Source organism: Oculina patagonica, chromosome 1 (assembly GCF_052425735.1).
Source record: "Oculina patagonica isolate OP01 chromosome 1, crgOcupat, whole genome shotgun sequence".
Lineage (NCBI taxonomy): Eukaryota > Metazoa > Cnidaria > Anthozoa > Scleractinia > Oculinidae > Oculina > Oculina patagonica.
In genome coordinates this window covers 8,402,447-8,423,153 of record NC_135758.1, presented here as the reverse complement: position 1 = coordinate 8,423,153, position 20,707 = coordinate 8,402,447, and the positions used below count along the sequence as shown (strand labels likewise).

General features: G+C 41.7%; 3 protein-coding genes across 3 annotated transcripts; all 3 read right to left on the bottom strand.

Moving 5' to 3' along the window:
* Positions 1 to 640: 640 nt before the first annotated feature.
* On the bottom strand, positions 641 to 5,310 carry LOC144636416 (uncharacterized). The gene is given in 5 exon segments (XM_078495630.1): positions 641 to 1,720; positions 2,340 to 2,587; positions 2,589 to 3,543; positions 3,794 to 4,337; positions 5,223 to 5,310. Coding segments are annotated over 4 exon segments (1,833 nt in total). The 3' UTR covers positions 641 to 1,720; positions 2,340 to 2,341.
* A 1,086-nt stretch (positions 5,311 to 6,396) lies between these two features.
* On the bottom strand, positions 6,397 to 10,839 carry LOC144636406 (uncharacterized). The gene is given in 5 exon segments (XM_078495619.1): positions 6,397 to 7,476; positions 8,095 to 8,342; positions 8,344 to 9,298; positions 9,549 to 10,711; positions 10,798 to 10,839. Coding segments are annotated over 4 exon segments (2,406 nt in total). The 3' UTR covers positions 6,397 to 7,476; positions 8,095 to 8,096.
* On the bottom strand, positions 10,836 to 20,683 carry LOC144636399 (uncharacterized). Its single transcript, XM_078495607.1, has 2 exons — positions 20,461 to 20,683; positions 10,836 to 11,749 (listed from the first exon to the last, which is right to left on the bottom strand). The coding sequence occupies exon 2, from the start codon at positions 11,730 to 11,732 to the stop codon at positions 10,836 to 10,838; it is 897 nt and encodes a 298-aa protein (XP_078351733.1). The 5' UTR covers positions 11,733 to 11,749; positions 20,461 to 20,683.
* Between the last annotated feature and the right edge of the window lie 24 nt (positions 20,684 to 20,707).

The following is a 20,707-nucleotide window of genomic DNA, read 5'->3' as shown; positions in this document are numbered from 1 at the left end:
TGCCATTGTGTTAGTTCTAGGGCTAAAACGATTTTTTTCGTAGGTCTTTGCTCATACCAGGCGATCGGGACGATCATATAAGAACCCCCGATCGTTTCCAATCGCATCGTTCGTCCACGATCTTCTTAGTATTTGCAAACGATCGTTGCGATAGAAATGATCGGGGCGATCATATGAGAATAACGAAACATTCTAAATCCCTGATTTGTCATCTAAAGCGTTTATTAATGCCATATTCGCATATTTTTTAAGAGGACTTAAGAAAGTAGTGAGGCATTGAAACTAAAAACAACTGTAATGTTCAACACATGCACAAAAACAGTGTATGCATCTTTCTATCAAAGCACTTACTCATTTTATCTGCATGCGTCTCCGTGCCTTATTATTGAAATTTCTTAGTAACAGGGACTGTTACATTTTCGAGCTGGTTCCCGCTACCGAAGTAAGCGGAATCGGAAGCGTAAGAACCTTACGATCTAGTGGAAATCAAAACGACAGAAGCAGAAGCAAATTCGGAAGAAAAAGGAAACCTTCTGATCTTGCCGATTCCGATTCCGTCGCGCTTTCAATACCTGATTCCCTCTATAGCGCGCGAATGCAGGGAATCACGGTAGTTGTATTCATCAAACTACGCGCGAGACTCAGCAATGTGCATCGTTGCATCAAACCATGCGCGAGACTCAACAACGATCCATGTTGCTGAGTCTCGCGCATGGTTTGATGAATACAACTACCGTGATTCCCTGCAGTCGCGCGCTATAGAGGAAATCAGGTGTTGCGATTGCGACTCCGTGCTATGATTTCAACGAAAACGTAAGGCTTTTTACGTTTCAGACTCCGACTCCGCTTCCGATTACGTCGCTGGGGGAAACCAGCCCTTCGATTCTACCAATTTTTTTGGACTTCAACTAAACAATCCTTTATAGATAACAAATATTTTCAGTAACCGGTACATTGCAAACGACGTCAATTGCTGTAAAATACAAAGAAAATATAACAAACGGCTTCCGTCTAAACTGGCAAGGAAATTCCAGTATAGCACAACTGCATAGTGCTAATGTACAATAATGCAGTTGTTTTACACATTCTTCATTAAAAATGCATAGGGAAATGATAGGTAATATATAGTTTTGTTTCCTTACGACAATACACAATAACGAAAGTAGAACAGTGACTGAAATATATACAAAACCAGTTCGCTTTGCGCCTCAAAAAACGTTACTTTGGCTTCAACACTATAATTTTGCAGGGACTGGGGCAACGTCATGTGAAAATGTGAAAAATGCTTTCTGTTAAGATCCTCATTTAGAATTTTTCGAGTTAAAATGCCACTCATCGTCAATGTAAATTTAAATGATTCTGTTTCACATGAACACAGTTGACAGACAAATTTGTACTTCAGACAATTAACTAAAAAAAACTTTTCTCGAGCGCGACAAATGATTACGTTTCCTCTGTTTTCTATAGATTTGTTGATCAAATGACTAGAGAAGCTTAAGCCTACTACTTTTTTCACCTCAAAGCGTCGACGACCCAAGAAATTAGGAAACGACAACGAAGTCTTCATATATCTTTTGTCAAATTCAAAATAAGATTAAAAGTGATTTGCACATGTACAGTGATACTCTTAACTTTTGTTCCTTTTTGTAGTCCTTTCACAACACGATGAATCACAATCTGTCTTGTCAGATTTCTTTTATTTCCCTCTGGTACTTGATTCCTGTTGAAAAAAAAAATACGTAACTTACATACAGGCCCTCCCCTTACAGTTTATTGATGTATCTTAAGGGGATCACCAATACATCGTTGTCATTCTCAGTTTCAAGCAAACAAATTGTATCCATCTGACGTACTCCGATTCTTTGGTCAACAAACCGAACGTACCGCGTATGGACAGCATATTCACCGAGGTTATATCCTACCTCTACAGTGCGACTACTCAAACCAAACTACCCATTCCAATAAAGTTTTTTGCAGCTTGATTAATAGTGTGTGAGAGTGTAAAATAGATTAAAATGGACAGAAATGTATTAGTTGTGAAGTTTGCAGATTTTTAGACCGATGACTTGTTTCGGAAATCAATCCAGTGTCAACATAAGAGGTTTTCAATCGTCAATTTTACATAATTTTTTTGGATAGCCTTCGTTGCATGGCAGTCCCAGTATCATCGGTCTACACTGCAAACAATTTAAATGTCAAAGTAAACTTATTTTTTTTAATTAAGATGACACTTCGTTTCCAATTAGCACTGAATCAGTATACACACTACATATATTTCCTACATTCAATACTTATATACATCAGTGTAAGGCACAAAAATATGAAAACACATAACTTACATTCACTTTTTGAAGTTAAATGACACGTCATCCCCAAACAGCATGAACGGTGCCCACTTTCTCACTTCACGGTATTGTGGATTTCCTCTCATCCATTTCATGGTCTCATGAAGAGACTCACCGGCACTTTTCCCACGGACCAAGTGTCCATAGAATTGCTTCATGAACTGCATCGTTGCACTGTCGTCCACAGCCCACAGAGACACCAACACGGAGCGTGCACCAGATCCTAAATGCACCAGATCCTAAGAACGCTCGAGCAATTCCAACAACTCCTTCAGCTTTGATTTGCCCACGTCCACTGTGACAACAGCTGAGCACCATCAGCTTGGCTCGCAACTGCTTTCTTGAGATATCATGCATAGTTAGTACAAAGTCTTCCTTCTTCGGTTCGCCTTTTATATGCTGGGCAGGGGCTAAGGCGATATCTCCTCTGTCGGCATTGCCATGTGCAGCGATGTGAATAAGACTCACTGAGCGTATTTTCTGAAGCACAGCTTGCTTGGTGGCTTGTCTTCCGGTAAAAGGGCAAGCATGCAGCAACCGTCCGATCATCTCTGCTTCCTCTCTGGCACAGGGAAGTGGGGAGCATAACTCTGGGAGGCCTACTTCAGGATCTCCCACAATCAAGACACCCGTTTGACTGTGATAGTTTGCTGGACTCTCTTGGATCAGCTTGAGAGACGTCAAAGAAGGAATGAAACGAATCATGAACTTTTCAGAGAGATATTCTCCATTCTCGTCCATCAGTGCTGCGAAAGGAATTTTATACAAAGAACGATCCGGAACGACGATAATCTCAGATCCTTCCAGAAATTTAAGCACAGGGGCTACGATGATGTTATACAAATCTTTTAGGGCTGGCGGTTTCTTGTCTCCTTCCTCTTTCTGCTCTGTGACCTGAGAAGTGCTGACACCTTCTTCAACTTTTGATGGGAATGTTGAATCGCTATTTTCATCCCATAACAACAACGAGCGATCTTCACAGTGTTCTTCTTGCAAAAGCAAAAACTTTCTGTAGGATTGATTCGCTAAATTCTCTAGCCAGTCTTGAATGGATGCGCCTTGAGGTTGGATGTCTGCCGGGAGACCCTTGTTTGTAACAACTTCTATCCTGCCAGTCCTTACAACCCAACAGAGAAGAAATTCGTGCACAAAACAAAATGATAAACATGTGCATGATAAGATAAGATAAGATAAGAAACTTTATTTAAGTGTCAAAGCCTTATAGCCTGGAAAATAAAACCATACTAATTAGGGGACACTGCTAAAAACTAAAAGCTACACTAATACTAAATATGATGATCTGCTTTTGATGACATTCGTGAAGTCAAATAAACGATTGGGATCTGGCACGTGCAAGTTCTGAGATTGACAAAGCATTGTTTACACATCTTAGTTTTAACAAGACAGAAATCATTAATTGATAAGGACCAGCATTCTTGTCAGCGAACCCTATTTTGTAATATTCGCTCTCCCCAACTGATACTCGCGCTTCTTCAAGGTTCTTAATGCTCTCTGAGAGATACGATAGAGCTTTGGGAATATCCTGTCGCATAATATACACCCCTGCTATGTTGCAGTTGACCATGTTTTTCCAATGGACGTCTCCAATCTGTTCGCAGATCAGAAGTGCTCTTTGGAAACATTTTAATGCTTCCTGCAATTCATTGAGATGTATGTGCAACGCTCCTAGGTTTTGGTTTATTGCGATTTCAACCCTTTTATGAACGGTTTGTTTTGAGATTTCCAATGCTTGTTCGCAACATTTTCTCGCCATAGCGTATTCATCTAATGAAGTATGCAACCTTCCGAGGTTACCGAGAGCGATGCCTTCTTCAGTTTTGCATCCAATTCGTTTTGCAATTGCTCGTGACTTCTGGAAATACTTCTTGGCCGTAGTCAGATCACCAAGAGATTGGTGAACTGTTCCAAGGCTACCATTCACTGACACTTCTATCTTGATGTCTCCGATCTCTTTGCTGATTTGCAATGCTTCTTTGAGCGCAGCAGTGGGTTGGAAGAGTGTTTTGTGACGCTGGAATATCTCGCTCCCCTAGTCCTTATTCCTTACTTTGTGTTTTGATTTGGAAGGAAATGAAGTCAGTAGCCTCCATTGCAGACAAAAAGGTTTCCACAGATTATATAGCCTGTTACAAACATCCAGCTGTTGATTGGGTGGAAAACAAAAACGCACGAAAGCAGAAAATAAAATAAAATAGAACGACAATGTTTAAATTTTCACGTACGCGCGTTTATTTTGCTCACTCTTAGAGCTTGGAGCAAGCTTTACATTGCTCCCTTTAGTGTCAGCAGATTAAACATGGAAATGAAACTATTGTGTGTCATTAGGCTACCTCAGCTAGTAGACGCAAATAAGAAATGAAATAAGAAGAGGAGAAAGGGGAGTCGCGTAGTATTTTTCCGAGCCCCGTAGGGGCTCGAAAAAATACGAGCAATGAGCAAAATGTCCGCTCGTATTATATGTTAAACCATCGAATAAGGGATTTATTATTCCACTAATTTTTCACTTTGTTTGGGCCAGTATTCCGTAAGTTTGTCCGCCCGTATTTTTCCCTGTTCTACTGTGTAATAACGTGGCATATTTTGCAAGTTCTTTTGCCCTAATATGGTAAAATGGAGCAATAGTAGAATAATAAAGTCCCTTATAGCCGGAAGATGACGAGAGCAAGAAGATCAAGGAACTGAATTCTGAGGAGGAAGGAAACCCAGGGGTTTGTTTTTACCCAATCCCTCACGATCGTGTTTCGTTTAGTCTTCTGGTTCAGTTCAACCATTTCTCTGTGCTTGCATTGCTACGCGTGCGTGTGTAACACCGTCTTATTTACTTATTTGCATCCCAAAGTTAGCCTTCGGTCCTACTTCGATTTATTGCATGGTATTTAAATACGTTGTTCAGAGGGTCTTCATCTACAGGAATCGGCGGTTGAATCAGTAATCTAAAAGACATTTCTAGGCACGGTCGTAATGATACTTCGCTTACACGGTGTCCAGGCTAAAAAGATAAAACTTCTTTAGTAGAGGGCTACACTATTTACAACTGTACGCAGTTGAGTGCAATGAAAGGAGGGCAACAAATAGAGTCGCGGGGGAGAATTCATCTTCAAACGTGGTGTTACTTGCTTCGTTGATTTGTCGATTTCGCTAAAGGCTGGTTCTAATATAATCGCCCGATCGTTTCTATCGCCTCTGTCACTTCAAAAAGTTTTCTTACGATCGAGGTGATTATAAATTATGAGAACATTACACAGGCGATCGTCTGCGGCGATTGGGGCGATCACGATCGCTTGGATCGCCCGTGTTCTATCCTTTCAGCTTCTCTTTCCCTTTTTTCGCCGTAAAACTATAATAACTGGAAAAATAGGAGACCACGAGTTTTGCTCTTTCATTGAAGGCTGCCATTGTGTTAGTTCTAGGGCTAAAACGATTTTTTTCGTAGGTCTTTGCTCATACCAGGCGATCGGGACGATCATATAAGAACCCCCGATCGTTTCCAATCGCATCGTTCGTCCACGATCTTCTTAGTATTTGCAAACGATCGTTGCGATAGAAATGATCGGGGCGATCATATGAGAATAACGAAACATTCTAAATCCCTGATTTGTCATCTAAAGCGTTTATTAATGCCATATTCGCATATTTTTTAAGAGGACTTAAGAAAGTAGTGAGGCATTGAAACTAAAAACAACTGTAATGTTCAACACATGCACAAAAACAGTGTATGCATCTTTCTATCAAAGCACTTACTCATTTTATCTGCATGCGTCTCCGTGCCTTATTATTGAAATTTCTTAGTAACAGGGACTGTTACATTTTCGAGCTGGTTCCCGCTACCGAAGTAAGCGGAATCGGAAGCGTAAGAACCTTACGATCTAGTGGAAATCAAAACGACAGAAGCAGAAGCAAATTCGGAAGAAAAAGGAAACCTTCTGATCTTGCCGATTCCGATTCCGTCGCGCTTTCAATACCTGATTCCCTCTATAGCGCGCGAATGCAGGGAATCACGGTAGTTGTATTCATCAAACTACGCGCGAGACTCAGCAATGTGCATCGTTGCATCAAACCATGCGCGAGACTCAACAACGATCCATGTTGCTGAGTCTCGCGCATGGTTTGATGAATACAACTACCGTGATTCCCTGCAGTCGCGCGCTATAGAGGAAATCAGGTGTTGCGATTGCGACTCCGTGCTATGATTTCAACGAAAACGTAAGGCTTTTTACGTTTCAGACTCCGACTCCGCTTCCGATTACGTCGCTGGGGGAAACCAGCCCTTCGATTCTACCAATTTTTTTGGACTTCAACTAAACAATCCTTTATAGATAACAAATATTTTCAGTAACCGGTACATTGCAAACGACGTCAATTGCTGTAAAATACAAAGAAAATATAACAAACGGCTTCCGTCTAAACTGGCAAGGAAATTCCAGTATAGCACAACTGCATAGTGCTAATGTACAATAATGCAGTTGTTTTACACATTCTTCATTAAAAATGCATAGGGAAATGATAGGTAATATATAGTTTTGTTTCCTTACGACAATACACAATAACGAAAGTAGAACAGTGACTGAAATATATACAAAACCAGTTCGCTTTGCGCCTCAAAAAACGTTACTTTGGCTTCAACACTATAATTTTGCAGGGACTGGGGCAACGTCATGTGAAAATGTGAAAAATGCCTTCTGTTAAGATCCTCATTTAGAATTTTTCGAGTTAAAATGCCACTCATCGTCAATGTAAATTTAAATGATTCTGTTTCACATGAACACAGTTGACAGACAAATTTGTACTTCAGACAATTAACTAAAAAAAACTTTTCTCGAGCGCGACAAATGATTACGTTTCCTCTGTTTTCTATAGATTTGTTGATCAAATGACTAGAGAAGCTTAAGCCTACTACTTTTTTCACCTCAAAGCGTCGACGACCCAAGAAATTAGGAAACGACAACGAAGTCTTCATATATATTTTGTCAAATTCAAAATAAGATTAAAAGTGATTTGCACATGTACAGTGATACTCTTAACTTTTGTTCCTTTTTGTAGTCCTTTCACAACACGATGAATCACAATCTGTCTTGTCAGATTTCTTTTATTTCCCTCTGGTACTTGATTCCTGTTGAAAAAAAAATACGTAACTTACATACAGGCCCTCCCCTTACAGTTTATTGATGTATCTTAAGGGGATCACCAATACATCGTTGTCATTCTCAGTTTCAAGCAAACAAATTGTATCCATCTGACGTACTCCGATTCTTTGGTCAACAAACCGAACGTACCGCGTATGGACAGCATATTCACCGAGGTTATATCCTACCTCTACAGTGCGACTACTCAAACCAAACTACCCATTCCAATAAAGTTTTTTGCAGCTTGATTAATAGTGTGTGAGAGTGTAAAATAGATTAAAATGGACAGAAATGTATTAGTTGTGAAGTTTGCAGATTTTTAGACCGATGACTTGTTTCGGAAATCAATCCAGTGTCAACATAAGAGGTTTTCAATCGTCAATTTTACATAATTTTTTTGGATAGCCTTCGTTGCATGGCAGTCCCAGTATCATCGGTCTACACTGCAAACAATTTAAATGTCAAAGTAAACTTATTTTTTTTAATTAAGATGACACTTCGTTTCCAATTAGCACTGAATCAGTATACACACTACATATATTTCCTACATTCAATACTTATATACATCAGTGAAAGGCACAAAAATATGAAAACACATAACTTACATTCACTTTTTGAAGTTAAATGACACGTCATCCCCAAACAGCATGAACGGTGCCCACTTTCTCACTTCACGGTATTGTGGATTTCCTCTCATCCATTTCATGGTCTCATGAAGAGACTCACCGGCACTTTTCCCACGGACCAAGTGTCCATAGAATTGCTTCATGAACTGCATCGTTGCACTGTCGTCCACAGCCCACAGAGACACCAACACGGAGCGTGCACCAGATCCTAAATGCACCAGATCCTAAGAACGCTCGAGCAATTCCAACAACTCCTTCAGCTTTGATTTGCCCACGTCCACTGTGACAACAGCTGAGCACCATCAGCTTGGCTCGCAACTGCTTTCTTGAGATATCATGCATAGTTAGTACAAAGTCTTCCTTCTTCGGTTCGCCTTTTATATGCTGGGCAGGGGCTAAGGCGATATCTCCTCTGTCGGCATTGCCATGTGCAGCGATGTGAATAAGACTCACTGAGCGTATCTTCTGAAGCACAGCTTGCTTGGTGGCTTGTCTTCCGGTAAAAGGGCGAGCATGCAGCAACCGTCCGATCATCTCTGCTTCCTCTCTGGCACAGGGAAGTGGGGAGCATAACTCTGGGAGGCCTACTTCAGGATCTCCCACAATCAAGACACCCGTTTGACTGTGATAGTTTGCTGGACTCTCTTGGATCAGCTTGAGAGACGTCAAAGAAGGAATGAAACGAATCATGAACTTTTCAGAGAGATATTCTCCATTCTCGTCCATCAGTGCTGCGAAAGGAATTTTATACAAAGAACGATCCGGAACGACGATAATCTCAGATCCTTCCAGAAATTTAAGCACAGGGGCTACGATGATGTTATACAAATCTTTTAGGGCTGGCGGTTTCTTGTCTCCTTCCTCTTTCTGCTCTGTGACCTGAGAAGTGCTGACACCTTCTTCAACTTTTGATGGGAATGTTGAATCGCTATTTTCATCCCATAACAACAACGAGCGATCTTCACAGTGTTCTTCTTGCAAAAGCAAAAACTTTCTGTAGGATTGATTCGCTAAATTCTCTAGCCAGTCTTGAATGGATGCGCCTTGAGGTTGGATGTCTGCCGGGAGACCCTTGTTTGTAACAACTTCTATCCTGCCAGTCCTTACAACCCAACAGAGAAGAAATTCGTGCACAAAACAAAATGATAAACATGTGCATGATAAGATAAGATAAGATAAGAAACTTTATTTAAGTGTCAAAGCCTTATAGCCTGGAAAATAAAACCATACTAATTAGGGGACACTGCTAAAAACTAAAAGCTACACTAATACTAAATATGATGATCTGCTTTTGATGACATTCGTGAAGTCAAATAAACGATTGGGATCTGGCACGTGCAAGTTCTGAGATTGACAAAGCATTGTTTACACATCTTAGTTTTAACAAGACAGAAATCATTAATTGATAAGGACCAGCATTCTTGTCAGCGAACCCTATTTTGTAATATTCGCTCTCCCCAACTGATACTCGCGCTTCTTCAAGGTTCTTAATGCTCTCTGAGAGATACGATAGAGCTTTGGGAATATCCTGTCGCATAATATACACCCCTGCTATGTTGCAGTTGACCATGTTTTTCCAATGGACGTCTCCAATCTGTTCGCAGATCAGAAGTGCTCTTTGGAAACATTTTAATGCTTCCTGCAATTCATTGAGATGTATGTGCAACGCTCCTAGGTTTTGGTTTATTGCGATTTCAACCCTTTTATGAACGGTTTGTTTTGAGATTTCCAATGCTTGTTCGCAACATTTTCTCGCCATAGCGTATTCATCTAATGAAGTATGCAACCTTCCGAGGTTACCGAGAGCGATGCCTTCTTCAGTTTTGCATCCAATTCGTTTTGCAATTGCTCGTGACTTCTGGAAATACTTCTTGGCCGTAGTCAGATCACCAAGAGATTGGTGAACTGTTCCAAGGCTACCATTCACTGACACTTCTATCTTGATGTCTCCGATCTCTTTGCTGATTTGCAATGCTTCTTTGAGATAATCTGCCGCAGTTTTATGCTCGCTAATGGTTTCCTCTATAGATGCCAAATTGGATAAAATATTTCCTTCAATCTTTCTATCATCAATTTCCTTAGCGGTTGCAAGGGCTTTTTTGTAAAGTTTATTGGCCTTTACATATTCCCCAAGATGCTGACAAACATTTCCCAGGTGATAGTATGACACAGGCAATTCTTTTCTGTGCCCAGTTCGCAGCCTTATCTCCAGTGCCTTCTTGTGGTACTTGTATGCCGCGTTATAATCACCAAGATGCGTGCAGACAGTTCCGAGATTTCCGTTATCTACTCCCTGCCCTCTTAAGTGATTTGTATCTTTGGAGATAGCAAGTGCTTGCTCGTGACATTCCTTCGCCTTACCATAGTCTCCGAGAGATTGATAAACAGTACCAAGGTTACAATATGTTTCACCTTCCCCTCTTCTATCACCAATTCGATTCCGAATGGCAAGCGCTCTATCATAACATTTTATTGCTTTTTTATATTTTCCAAGAAAACAGTACAGGTCTCCAAGGTCGCTTTTTTCAGCTCCTTCATAAGATAGTTCACCAATTTCGTTGAAAATTTCACGTGCCTTCTTGGAGAAGTTTACAGCCTTTTTGACGTCGTTCAGATGACGATAAAAACTCACTAGACCACTGTATGTCAAGGCTTCTCCTTTTCGATCATCAACTTCCTTACTAATGGCGAGTGCCTTTTTGTAACATTCTTTGGCTTCATCATATTCCCCCAGTGACGTGTGAACTTCTGCAAGGTTTCGGTAATCTACGATTTCTAAGTTTGTGTCCCCGCTTTTCACGCTTATGTCCAGAGCCTTCTTTTGCAATGTTTTTTGCTTTCTGAAATTCACCAAGACTGTTGCATACTGTTCCAAGCTCGCTACAGGTATTTCCTACCTCTATTATCTCATCAACCTCCTCCCAGATTGCCATTGCCTGTTCACAATGTTGTTTTGCCTGTTGGTATTCTTCAGTTTTGTTATACAGTTTGCCGAGGCAACCGAGGGCTTTTCCTTCCTCTTTTCTGTTGCCAGTTTCTTTCGAAATTTCAAGTTCCTTTGGAAAATGTTCCTCCGCTTTAGCGTATTCGAAAAGCGTCAAGGACAACTCACCCAGTTGGTTAAAAATCCGTCCTTCACCTTCCTTGTCACCAATTTTGGTTCTCAGTACTAGCATTTTGTTTAAATACTCTTTTCTCTCAAAAACGGGCATGTCAGAAATATTTAACGTCAAGTAAAATGTCAATTCGTGCTCGTAGCTTTCTTTGGCTTTAACCTGTTCGCCAGTAAACTGATACAAATTGCCAATTTTCGCGAGCAATGCAGCTGCTCTTCCAATTTCACCAATTTCGTGATATAAAGGTGCAGCTTGCTCGCCGCTGTGGATAGCATTCTCATAGTTACCGACAAGGCAGTAAAGATCAAACAGCCTGTGATATACCAGCGCGTAAAGTGTGTTCCGTTTGTCCTCCTTCAACTGTGAAGAATGCTTTTTTAGAAGAACCAAACATTCACTGAACAGCTCGATTGCCTTACTGTATCGATAAGTGTGAAGCAACACTGACGCAACTGCAAGGCCAATAAAAAGAGCCTGAAGAATCTCTGCTTCGTTCTCCATAACCGTTTACCTTTAACCTAACGTAAATCGTAAGAAATAGGATTAAGCATAAGCTTAGATACATTCACGTTTTAATACATTCACGTTTTAAATCATATTGATTTCCAGGGGTTTGTCAGTTTTGGAGATCCAGTCCCCCTCCACTGCCTATTGTGTAAATAATAACCGATTCTTTGGACTGTCCCTGTTTAGTTTATGGGGACTGTAACAATGCAGTGGAATGCAATCGAATGCACCTATTGTTATAAGGCAGTCTCCTTTTGCCTCTTTGTACGCTTAAACCTCTCGCACGTTGTTTTGAAACAAGGTTGGTTGGTTACGAGTTTTCTTGTTCCAGTCATGTGGCTATACACAATGCCAGAAACTTTACCTTTTTAACACAGTCATTGTAAACTTTTGTTTCCCATAAGAGCTTGAGTGGGCACTCGTTTAAACTTTTCTTTGCAACTTAGCACTTAGTTTAATATATCAGCAGCTTGAAAAATACTTAGTTAATTCACCCAAGTGGCGTGTACGTGATTCCATCGTTATCGAGTAATATCTTATACACTAAAACTAGGTAAGCATAAAGCCGATTTCTCAGAATAGCCGTATATTCAGTTAGCATTTGAGGGATGTCTACCGATTTAAATAGCCATATGAAGAAGAAGTAAAACAGGTCACATGACTTTACAAATAACTAAATAACTCCTACTGGAAGTGAATCGGATAGACCTTAAAGTAGTGCAACATTCCCCTTTTTTACAAACTTTGTTTTGTTAGGTGCCGGATAAATGATAGGTGAGGGCCATTCGTGCCTTTGTAACTGACCTAGTCAAGTATCTACTAACTGACGTGCCGAAACTGTTGAAGTGAATTGAGAGATAACAAGAATGTTTTAATTCTGTGCTAGGGATATTACATAGACTTTAACCAAGCCTTTAGTGCATGCTTGAGAAGTTCAGACACAATCAGGCGCCATGGTAACCCGTGAACTGGTAAGCGCAATGGTAACCCATGAACAGGCCCTTCAGGTCGGGAACATGCACTTTGAGGTAAAGGCAGACAAGCAAGGAAAGAAACAGAGTGAAGGAAGATATAAGGGGCGGTTCCCTTTTCGCCCTATCTCCTACCAAGAAGCTTGTCCACAGGCTGGTGCATTGAGTTTGTCAGTACTAGCAATACTAATTAGTGATGTGCCGCTAAATTTGAGGCTGTTTTGTATATGTTGTGGTTCAATTTTATCCTTGGTGTAGTTTGGCATTTTCCTTTGTTTTATATTCATTCCTTCTGCCAATGTAGACTACAAAAAGCTCAATATATAGAAACAAACGGTAAATAAATTTAATCTGCTTGTCCGGTACAGAGCCATTTCACACTAAACGTTGAATACATTATAGAGCCTTACATCTAAGGAAACCAATAGCTTACACTCTCTTGAGAATCCATGCACGCTCGACACTACACCTTGGATTTGTTTTAGAAAAGAACTGTAACCAAGCGCCTTTCGAGCGGTACTGCATGTGCAGTCAGGGTTGTGTTGTGGGTATGGGATGAAGTTGCTCTCTCGCCGAATTTTTTTTTAGATTCGCCTCTGATTAGCATATATGTAATATACTAATGTTCAGCTACAGCAGTCAAGTGTAACATCGCTGTTTTAGTTCGCCTGTATGCAAATGCCATGCGAGCTTTATTGCCTACCCGGTTAATATTCTCAAACTGTTTCATTGGACGCTGCTCAGTGCTGTAACAAAATGACACACGGCAAACTCCGTTCAATTATATAGAAGAACATTTCAAAACTTCAGAAGCAGGCAGAAAGCTTTTTGTCTGTAATCACAGCTGGACGTTTGACTTCATAATTGATCCATAGTGTCCATAGTGGTAATAACAAAATAAGCCCACAACTTAGAAACCCAACTAAAAATATTTCACAGTACACTGATCCAATTTTAAGTTTCTTGTTCTCCTGAACAGATGATGAGAGCAGATTACACAAACTCCTCGGTTTAGATACAACTATTCATTCCTTCTACTTGGCCGCTACAGGATCAACAGTGCGCATAAAATTCAACTATTTAATTTCAACCAGTTGCCAAGCTGTACCAACTCGTACTTAACTATGTTCTCAGCTATGTACTTTCAGAGTTTTAGAATGATGCCAGTCGGTCGCATTGACATGTCTGTGATAGTTGCAACCACTATTTCAGAATTAGTGCAAACATGGAACGAAATAATGCAATCTTTGTTTCTGTTGTTTTAATAGTATTTCGAATGTTAAAATAACAGTCCTGAAATATTCCAACCTAAAAGCGATATAACGCGATATGTTGGGCAGTTTACATACAAATGTATTGCCGGGATGAACTTATCAAAATCATTTCGCATTTTATTACATTTATTTTGAAATCACTGGTGATCCTTGCAATCTGATTGGCTCTCAGGAGTGCGATTTATTCACGAATCGCACTATTTTTTGCTCCTAATCGCATCTTTTTTCCAGCCAATGAGAAAGGAACAGTAAAACAAAACAACCAATCAGATTTGAAGGCCTGCTAAAAATAAACAAACAAATTGCAGGAAAATTGTAGGAGAAAGAAAGCCATTGTCTATTGCGAAGTGAATTTTTAAATTTTGTTTCCAAAATCTTACTTTAAAAAATGGATGGATATAATTACTTTCAGTTTCTGAATGATGATAATGAGCTCCTTCAAACCTCAGACCTACATTTGAGGAAGTTTCCAACTTTTAGTGTCATTTTTGACAAATATTTTCCTTCACCTTTTTTGCAAGATCCGTGTGATCCCGAGTCCATCAAAATATAAACAAATGAAAACCACACAACAACAAATACAGAGCCAACACAAGAAGTAGATGTTTCCATTCAGGTTTTCTTTAGTTTCAAGCGATGCAATACAAGAGCTCAAGTCGGTCGCTGTATGTTGTGATTCGGGTCCGTGGAATCAGGATTCATGAACAAACATCGTGAGAACAAACCTAGATCAACACAAGGATTTGATTCTCTACACACGAGGAGCAGGCACCTAGTGCGCATGTACATAGGTCCGCAGATAATGCACAGAAATGGCATTACAAACTATAACATCCTCCTCCTTCTGAGAAGGAAGGCAAAAAGAATAGTACTAGACAGGGTACTAAGGTAAACAAATAAATAAAAATAAACTGAAAATGTTATCATATTGTCAAGTGTTCATTGTCCGAACAGTGTCTTCAATCAACAGCAAACAGAAACTAAACAAGTCTAAAATGTGCACAACACAGTTCAGTTCATAGGTCCAACTTGTCAGGTGGTTTTACTATTCTGGAGGAGCGACGGAGTGGAATCTCTCTGGACACATGCTCTGCTGGTGGTGTTAGGCAAGGTGTGCTGGGGGTTACTGAAGTAATCTGTTCACTGGTTGAGATGATTCCACTTGGTTGAGCCCTGGGTGTTGTGGTGCAGCCTATGTCTGGCGAAACTGGTTCAGGTTCTGCTACGCCTGTGTTGTTGTTGCCTTGTGTTTTGACCTCCTCTCCAGTAGGGCGAATGTGGCGACGGTTTCGCCTGAAGGTACTACCATTTGCCATTGCAACAACATATGAACGAGGGCTCTGTACAGTGCTCTTGATTACACCAGGATCCCATTTGTGGCTGTGTGGGTTTCGTACACGCACTGGTTCATCAGGGTGTAAGGCAGGAAGGATCTTTGAGGTTTTGTCATACTGTGACTTCTGCTGGTCCTGTCTTGTTTGAAGTTTGGCATTTATGTCACCATCTGCTGACGAGGAAAAGCTGGGCTTAGAAACTGCTGGGAGGTTAGTTTGATACGCTCTCGAGTTCAACAGTTCGGCTGGAGATGGGATGTTATGATCAAGCGGTGTGCTTCGCATGCATAGCATGGCAAGATGAGGGTCTGCACCAGATTCTTTGCATTTTTGTAGGAGGTTCTTTACGGTTTGAAAAGTTCTTTCAATGAAGCCATTAGCTTGTGGGAAGTATGGACTTGTCGTAACATGATCAAAACCATATGTGCTGCTAAATTCCTGAAAGTGGGCAGACGTGAATTGTGTGTCATTTCCTGTGACAAGTTTGCATGGGATTCCATGCTCTTCAAATATGGCTTTCAAATGAGCAACAGTTGTGTCTGATCGCATGTTGTCCAATTTCCTCACCAATGGAAACTTGCTGTAGTGGTCTGATACCACCAGGTAAGGTGAGTTGTTCCAGAAAAACAAATCAGATCCTAGAGTGTGCCATGGTTTAGGTGGAATGTCATGGGGCACAAGAGGCTCTTTCACATTTAGGTTCTGATTTCTTTGGCAAGGACCAAAGCATTTGACCATCTCCTCTATGTCACGGTTTATGTTGGCCCAAAACACAGATCCTTTGGCACGAAGTTTACACTTTTCTGCGCCTTGGTGTGCATAGTGCAACTGCTGTAACACGGCAGGCTGTAGGCTTGTTGGGATCAGGATGCGTGTGCCCTTTAGGATGACACCATCTGCAACAGTTAGTTCATCACGGTAATTCCAATAGGCATGAAGATGTGATGGACATTCTGATCTTGTGTTGGGCCATCCCTGTGTGACGACTGTGCGGAGGGAGAGGAGCACTTCATCTTTAGATGTTTCTTCTTTTATTTGGTCAATTCTTGTCGGGCTGGCATTTAGATGTAGGTGGAGTTCATGGACTGACACGTCAAGCCCTTCAATTGTGTCACCTGGACATAGGCTGATTCTAGACAATGCGTCCGCCAGTGGTACTTCCTTTCCTGGGACATACTTGATCTCCACGTCGTACTTCTGAATCCGGAGCATCATTCTTGCGATGCGTGGTGGAGCAGTTGAGAGGTGTTTTTTGAAAATCGCCTCTAATGGCTTGTGGTCTGTCTCGACAGTGACGTGTCGTCCATATGCATAGTAATGGAACTTCTCAAGGCCATGCACAACAGCTAGCATTTCTCTCTCAATGTTTGAGTAGCGGGTTTCTGTTTCAGTTAGGAGCTTACTTCTGTATTCGACAGGCCCTCTTTCCTGGATAAGGGTTGCTCCAAGACCACGTAGGGATGCGTCAACTTGAATGGTCACTGGTTTTGCACTGTCGAAGTACTGGAGCGAACCAGCAGATGTGATTGCATCTTTGATTTTGTCTATAGCAGACTGGTGCTCAGGGCTCCACTGGAAGTCACTGCTCTCCTTGGTCAGGTCCCATAGGTTGGATGATATGGAGGCTAGGTTAGGTACAAATCGGCTGAGGAACTGTGTCATACCAAGGAAGGATTGCAGGTCGGCAAGGCTTCCAGAAGGGTCCATCTTCTCAATTGCTTCCATTTTTGTGGGTCTGGCCTTAGGCCACTGGCACTGATGATGTGACCAAAGAATGGTATCTCGGTACATCTTATCTTGCATTTATCTGCATTGAAACGGAGGCCAGTTTCACGTGCGCGTTCCATGACAGCTCTGAGGTTAGCATCATGATCGCTATGGTCTTTTTTGTACCCATAGACAATGATGTCATCAGCTATGCCAGTTACTCCGGGTAAATCGCCAAATGTTTCGTCAACCTTCTTCTGGAATATGTCCTGGGCACAGATCAACCCAAATGGAAGTCGCAGAAATCTGTACCTGCCATGCAGTGAGTTAAAGGTGGTGTAAAGTGAGCTTTGGTGATCCAGTTGGATGTTCCAATACCCACTGCGGGCGTCAACGATAGAAAAATACTTTGCACCATTGAGTTTGGGAAGAACCTCATCTAATGTTGGAGTGCAATGATGTGGGCGTTTGATGGCTCGGTTGAGGTCTTTTGGGTCTAGACAGAGTCTGAGTGCACCATTGCTCTTTGTAACACATACCAAGGAATTGACCCAGTCAGTGGGCTCATCAACCCTGGCAATTATGCCTTGTTTCTCGAGCTCATCAAGTTCCTTTTTGAGTGGATCACGCAGGGCCTCCGGTACACGTCGTGGTGGGTGTACAACAGGTGGAACAGTGGGGTCTAGTGTGATGTGAAACTCTCCCTTGAAACAGCCGATACCCTTGAAGCAATCTTGATACTGCTGGAGTATTTCTGTTTTGGCAGCTGGGTTACCCACAGGTTTTTGTGTGGAAGTCAGGTCTTGCTGGGTAGTGATGCTGTAGTTCAAGGTGACTAGGTTCATGTCTCTGCATGTTGGCAGGCCCAGAATAGTTGGTCCAGTAGTGTTCACCACATGAAATGGGTAGGTGTTGGAATAACCATTGTGTGACAGGGTGAGCGAACATGTGCCATAGTGCTGTATAGTTTGGCCACCAAAGGCAGTGATGGTTGTGGCAGAGGGAGTTAATCCAAGAGGAGCACCATATGAGTCGTAGGCTGATTCTGGATACAGCTGTTTGTACGTGTTTACAGGGATAACATTCCCTTCAGCTCCTGTGTCAATTTTGCATAGTAGGGGTGTAACACACTGACCAGATTTAACTTCGATCCGTAGCACTGCTTGGGTGTCGGTCTTTGATAGACTGTCTATACACAAAGAGTGAAAGTACAGTTGGGAAGTACCTGGTGTGGCTCCCATTGGTGCGTCATCATCTGGTTCAGTGGTATCCAGGGCATTTATTCCTTGTCTTTGTTTGTGTTCTTGGCCAGAACGTTTGGCTTGTCTACTGCTAGGCTTGGTCTTTTGGGTAGAACGACACACCTGACTCCAGTGGTTCCACTTGCCACAAGCCTTGCACCTTGTTCCATATGCTGGACAGAGTGATTGTGCAGACATGTCATGAAAGTTCCCACAGTGCCCACATCTGGTCTCTTGCGATTTTGGGGGATCCTGTGCTGGTCGTTCCCGCGTATTTCCACTTTGTCTCAAAGCGTTTACTGTGGTGTCTTGGCTGCCCCGGAATTCTTGTAGCTGGTTGCTTGTCGACTCCTGCGTTCTTGCAGTGTCAATCGCCTTGTCGAGTGTGAGGGTTGCATCGTGTTCCAGAAGCTTCGACTGTACACGCGGGTTGTTAGATCCGAAGATTAGCGCGTCGATGATATGCTCATTAGGGCTTGTATACTTGCACTCTTTCACTAGGAGGCGAACCTTTTTGAGAAAGGAGTCGACAGATTCTCCCGGTTCTTGTTTCAAGGTGCGAAGCTTGTATCGCGACAATCTGAAGTTGCTTTTGGGCGCTACGTATTCTTCGAATTTTTTCCAGTACGTGCTAAGCTTTTTCTTTTCATCGGCTGTGAGCGACCACGTGGAGACCAGCTCGATGCCTTCTTCGCCTGACCATATTAACAGATAACTTACTTGCTCTTCTTCGCTTTTGTCCTTTAGGGGACCAGAGAAGTATAGCTCACACAAGTTTTTGAATTTTTTGAGTGCCTGGGGCACATCCGATGAAGACCAATCCATGCGTGGAGTTGGTAGACCGGCAAGTTCCGCCATGTTTGTTTTCGCTGTGGTTTGCGATGCGATGCGTTCTGCTCAATTAAAGCGTGGAAGTGCACCGGCCTGGTGCCTGAATTCGCTTGAAAATCCTGACGAGGTTATTAGTCGACCGCTTCTGACACCATGTTGTGATTCGGGTCCGTGGAATCAGGATTCATGAACAAACATCGTGAGAACAAACCTAGATCAACACAAGGATTTTATTCTCTACACACGAGGAGCAGGCACCTAGTGCGCATGTACATAGGTCCGCAGATCATGCACAGAAATGGCATTACAAACTATAACACTGTAAATAAAAATACGCCAAAATACGACAAAACGATGATTGAATGTCTATCAGATGCTAGTGCCAGTTCCGCCATCTTGAAAATCTCACCACACGAAAACAATGCCACCGAAACAACTTGACAAGATCAGTTCTAACCTGAGGTCAAAAAGGACGGAGAATATTACAAGCAGGAATCCCTTTAAATCATGTAAAGTGCCATTAAACGGCATTTGAAGGAGAAAAGCCATCCACTGACCTGATCGAGACCTGAGCATCGTGCGATCGAGAGAGTTTCTCAGCTCACAAGAAATCCTCAACACGATTAGGTTGCACCATTTTCTCCTACAAAGACAACGAGAAGTCTCGACCACAACCTCAGAACAAACGATGGGGTTACATCACCGAGTCATATAACGAGGATTGAACGTTGAAGTACATAAAACTGTTTTTGTTCTGCTTGAGAACTGCGCGATTTTCCTTGAATGAAAACTGTTTTCCTTCGTTACGCTCGACTGACTTTTTGACACATGACGTGTTAGTCTTCCTGTTGTCAGGGATGTAAAAGTGTTTCCGGTTCCGCTTTCTTTCCAATCGGCTACTGGATTAATAAAAATTAAATATTGGTACTGATTAAAATCTAAATTGTGCGATTTCAAAATGGATGTAATAAAGTGGTAATTGAACTTCGTGTCGTGCAATTTTGGTCTGAAATCATACTTGTGATTTCAAATCAAACTCGCGCTACGCGCTCGTTCGATTTTGAAATCACGCGTATGATTTCAGACCAAATTGCACTCCACTCAGTTCAATTACCATTATGAATTCCCTTATAAACATTATCTTTCACGCTTTGATTGTCTTTGCATTCGAAGCAAGAATTAATAAATGATGGCCGCGACGATGAATAGATTGAAATCTTTTAACTTTCCGCTTCAAACTCAAGCCACGCAACAAGTCAGCCGTTTAGTGAACTTTATCGAACCAAGATTAATTTCACTGAAATATTTAAGTACTATTTCTAATGCCTTATTCCAGTACAATACAAGATACAAGCTGTACTTACCGGGTTGTTCCAAAACGAAAGCGGAAGACGAAATTGCTTTCGTGATGTCTGCTTCTCATTATCTACCTCATGTAAGTTCCCTAAAATCAGGAATCGGACAAGGAAACGCGAACAAAAGGATTTTCCTGCTCGGAAGACTTGTCAGCCATAAACAAAAAAAAAGACAAAACAAAACAAAACAAAGCAGCATGAGTAGGAATAGCCTGTGATGGCAGGAAGGAGATGTCTACGCGTAGCAGTGGGTTGG

Excerpts from the sequence above, each read along its gene's own strand:
- LOC144636399 (XM_078495607.1), bottom strand. The coding sequence starts at position 11,732 with ATGGAGAACGAAGCAGAGATTCTTCAGGCTCTTTTTATTGGCCTTGCA.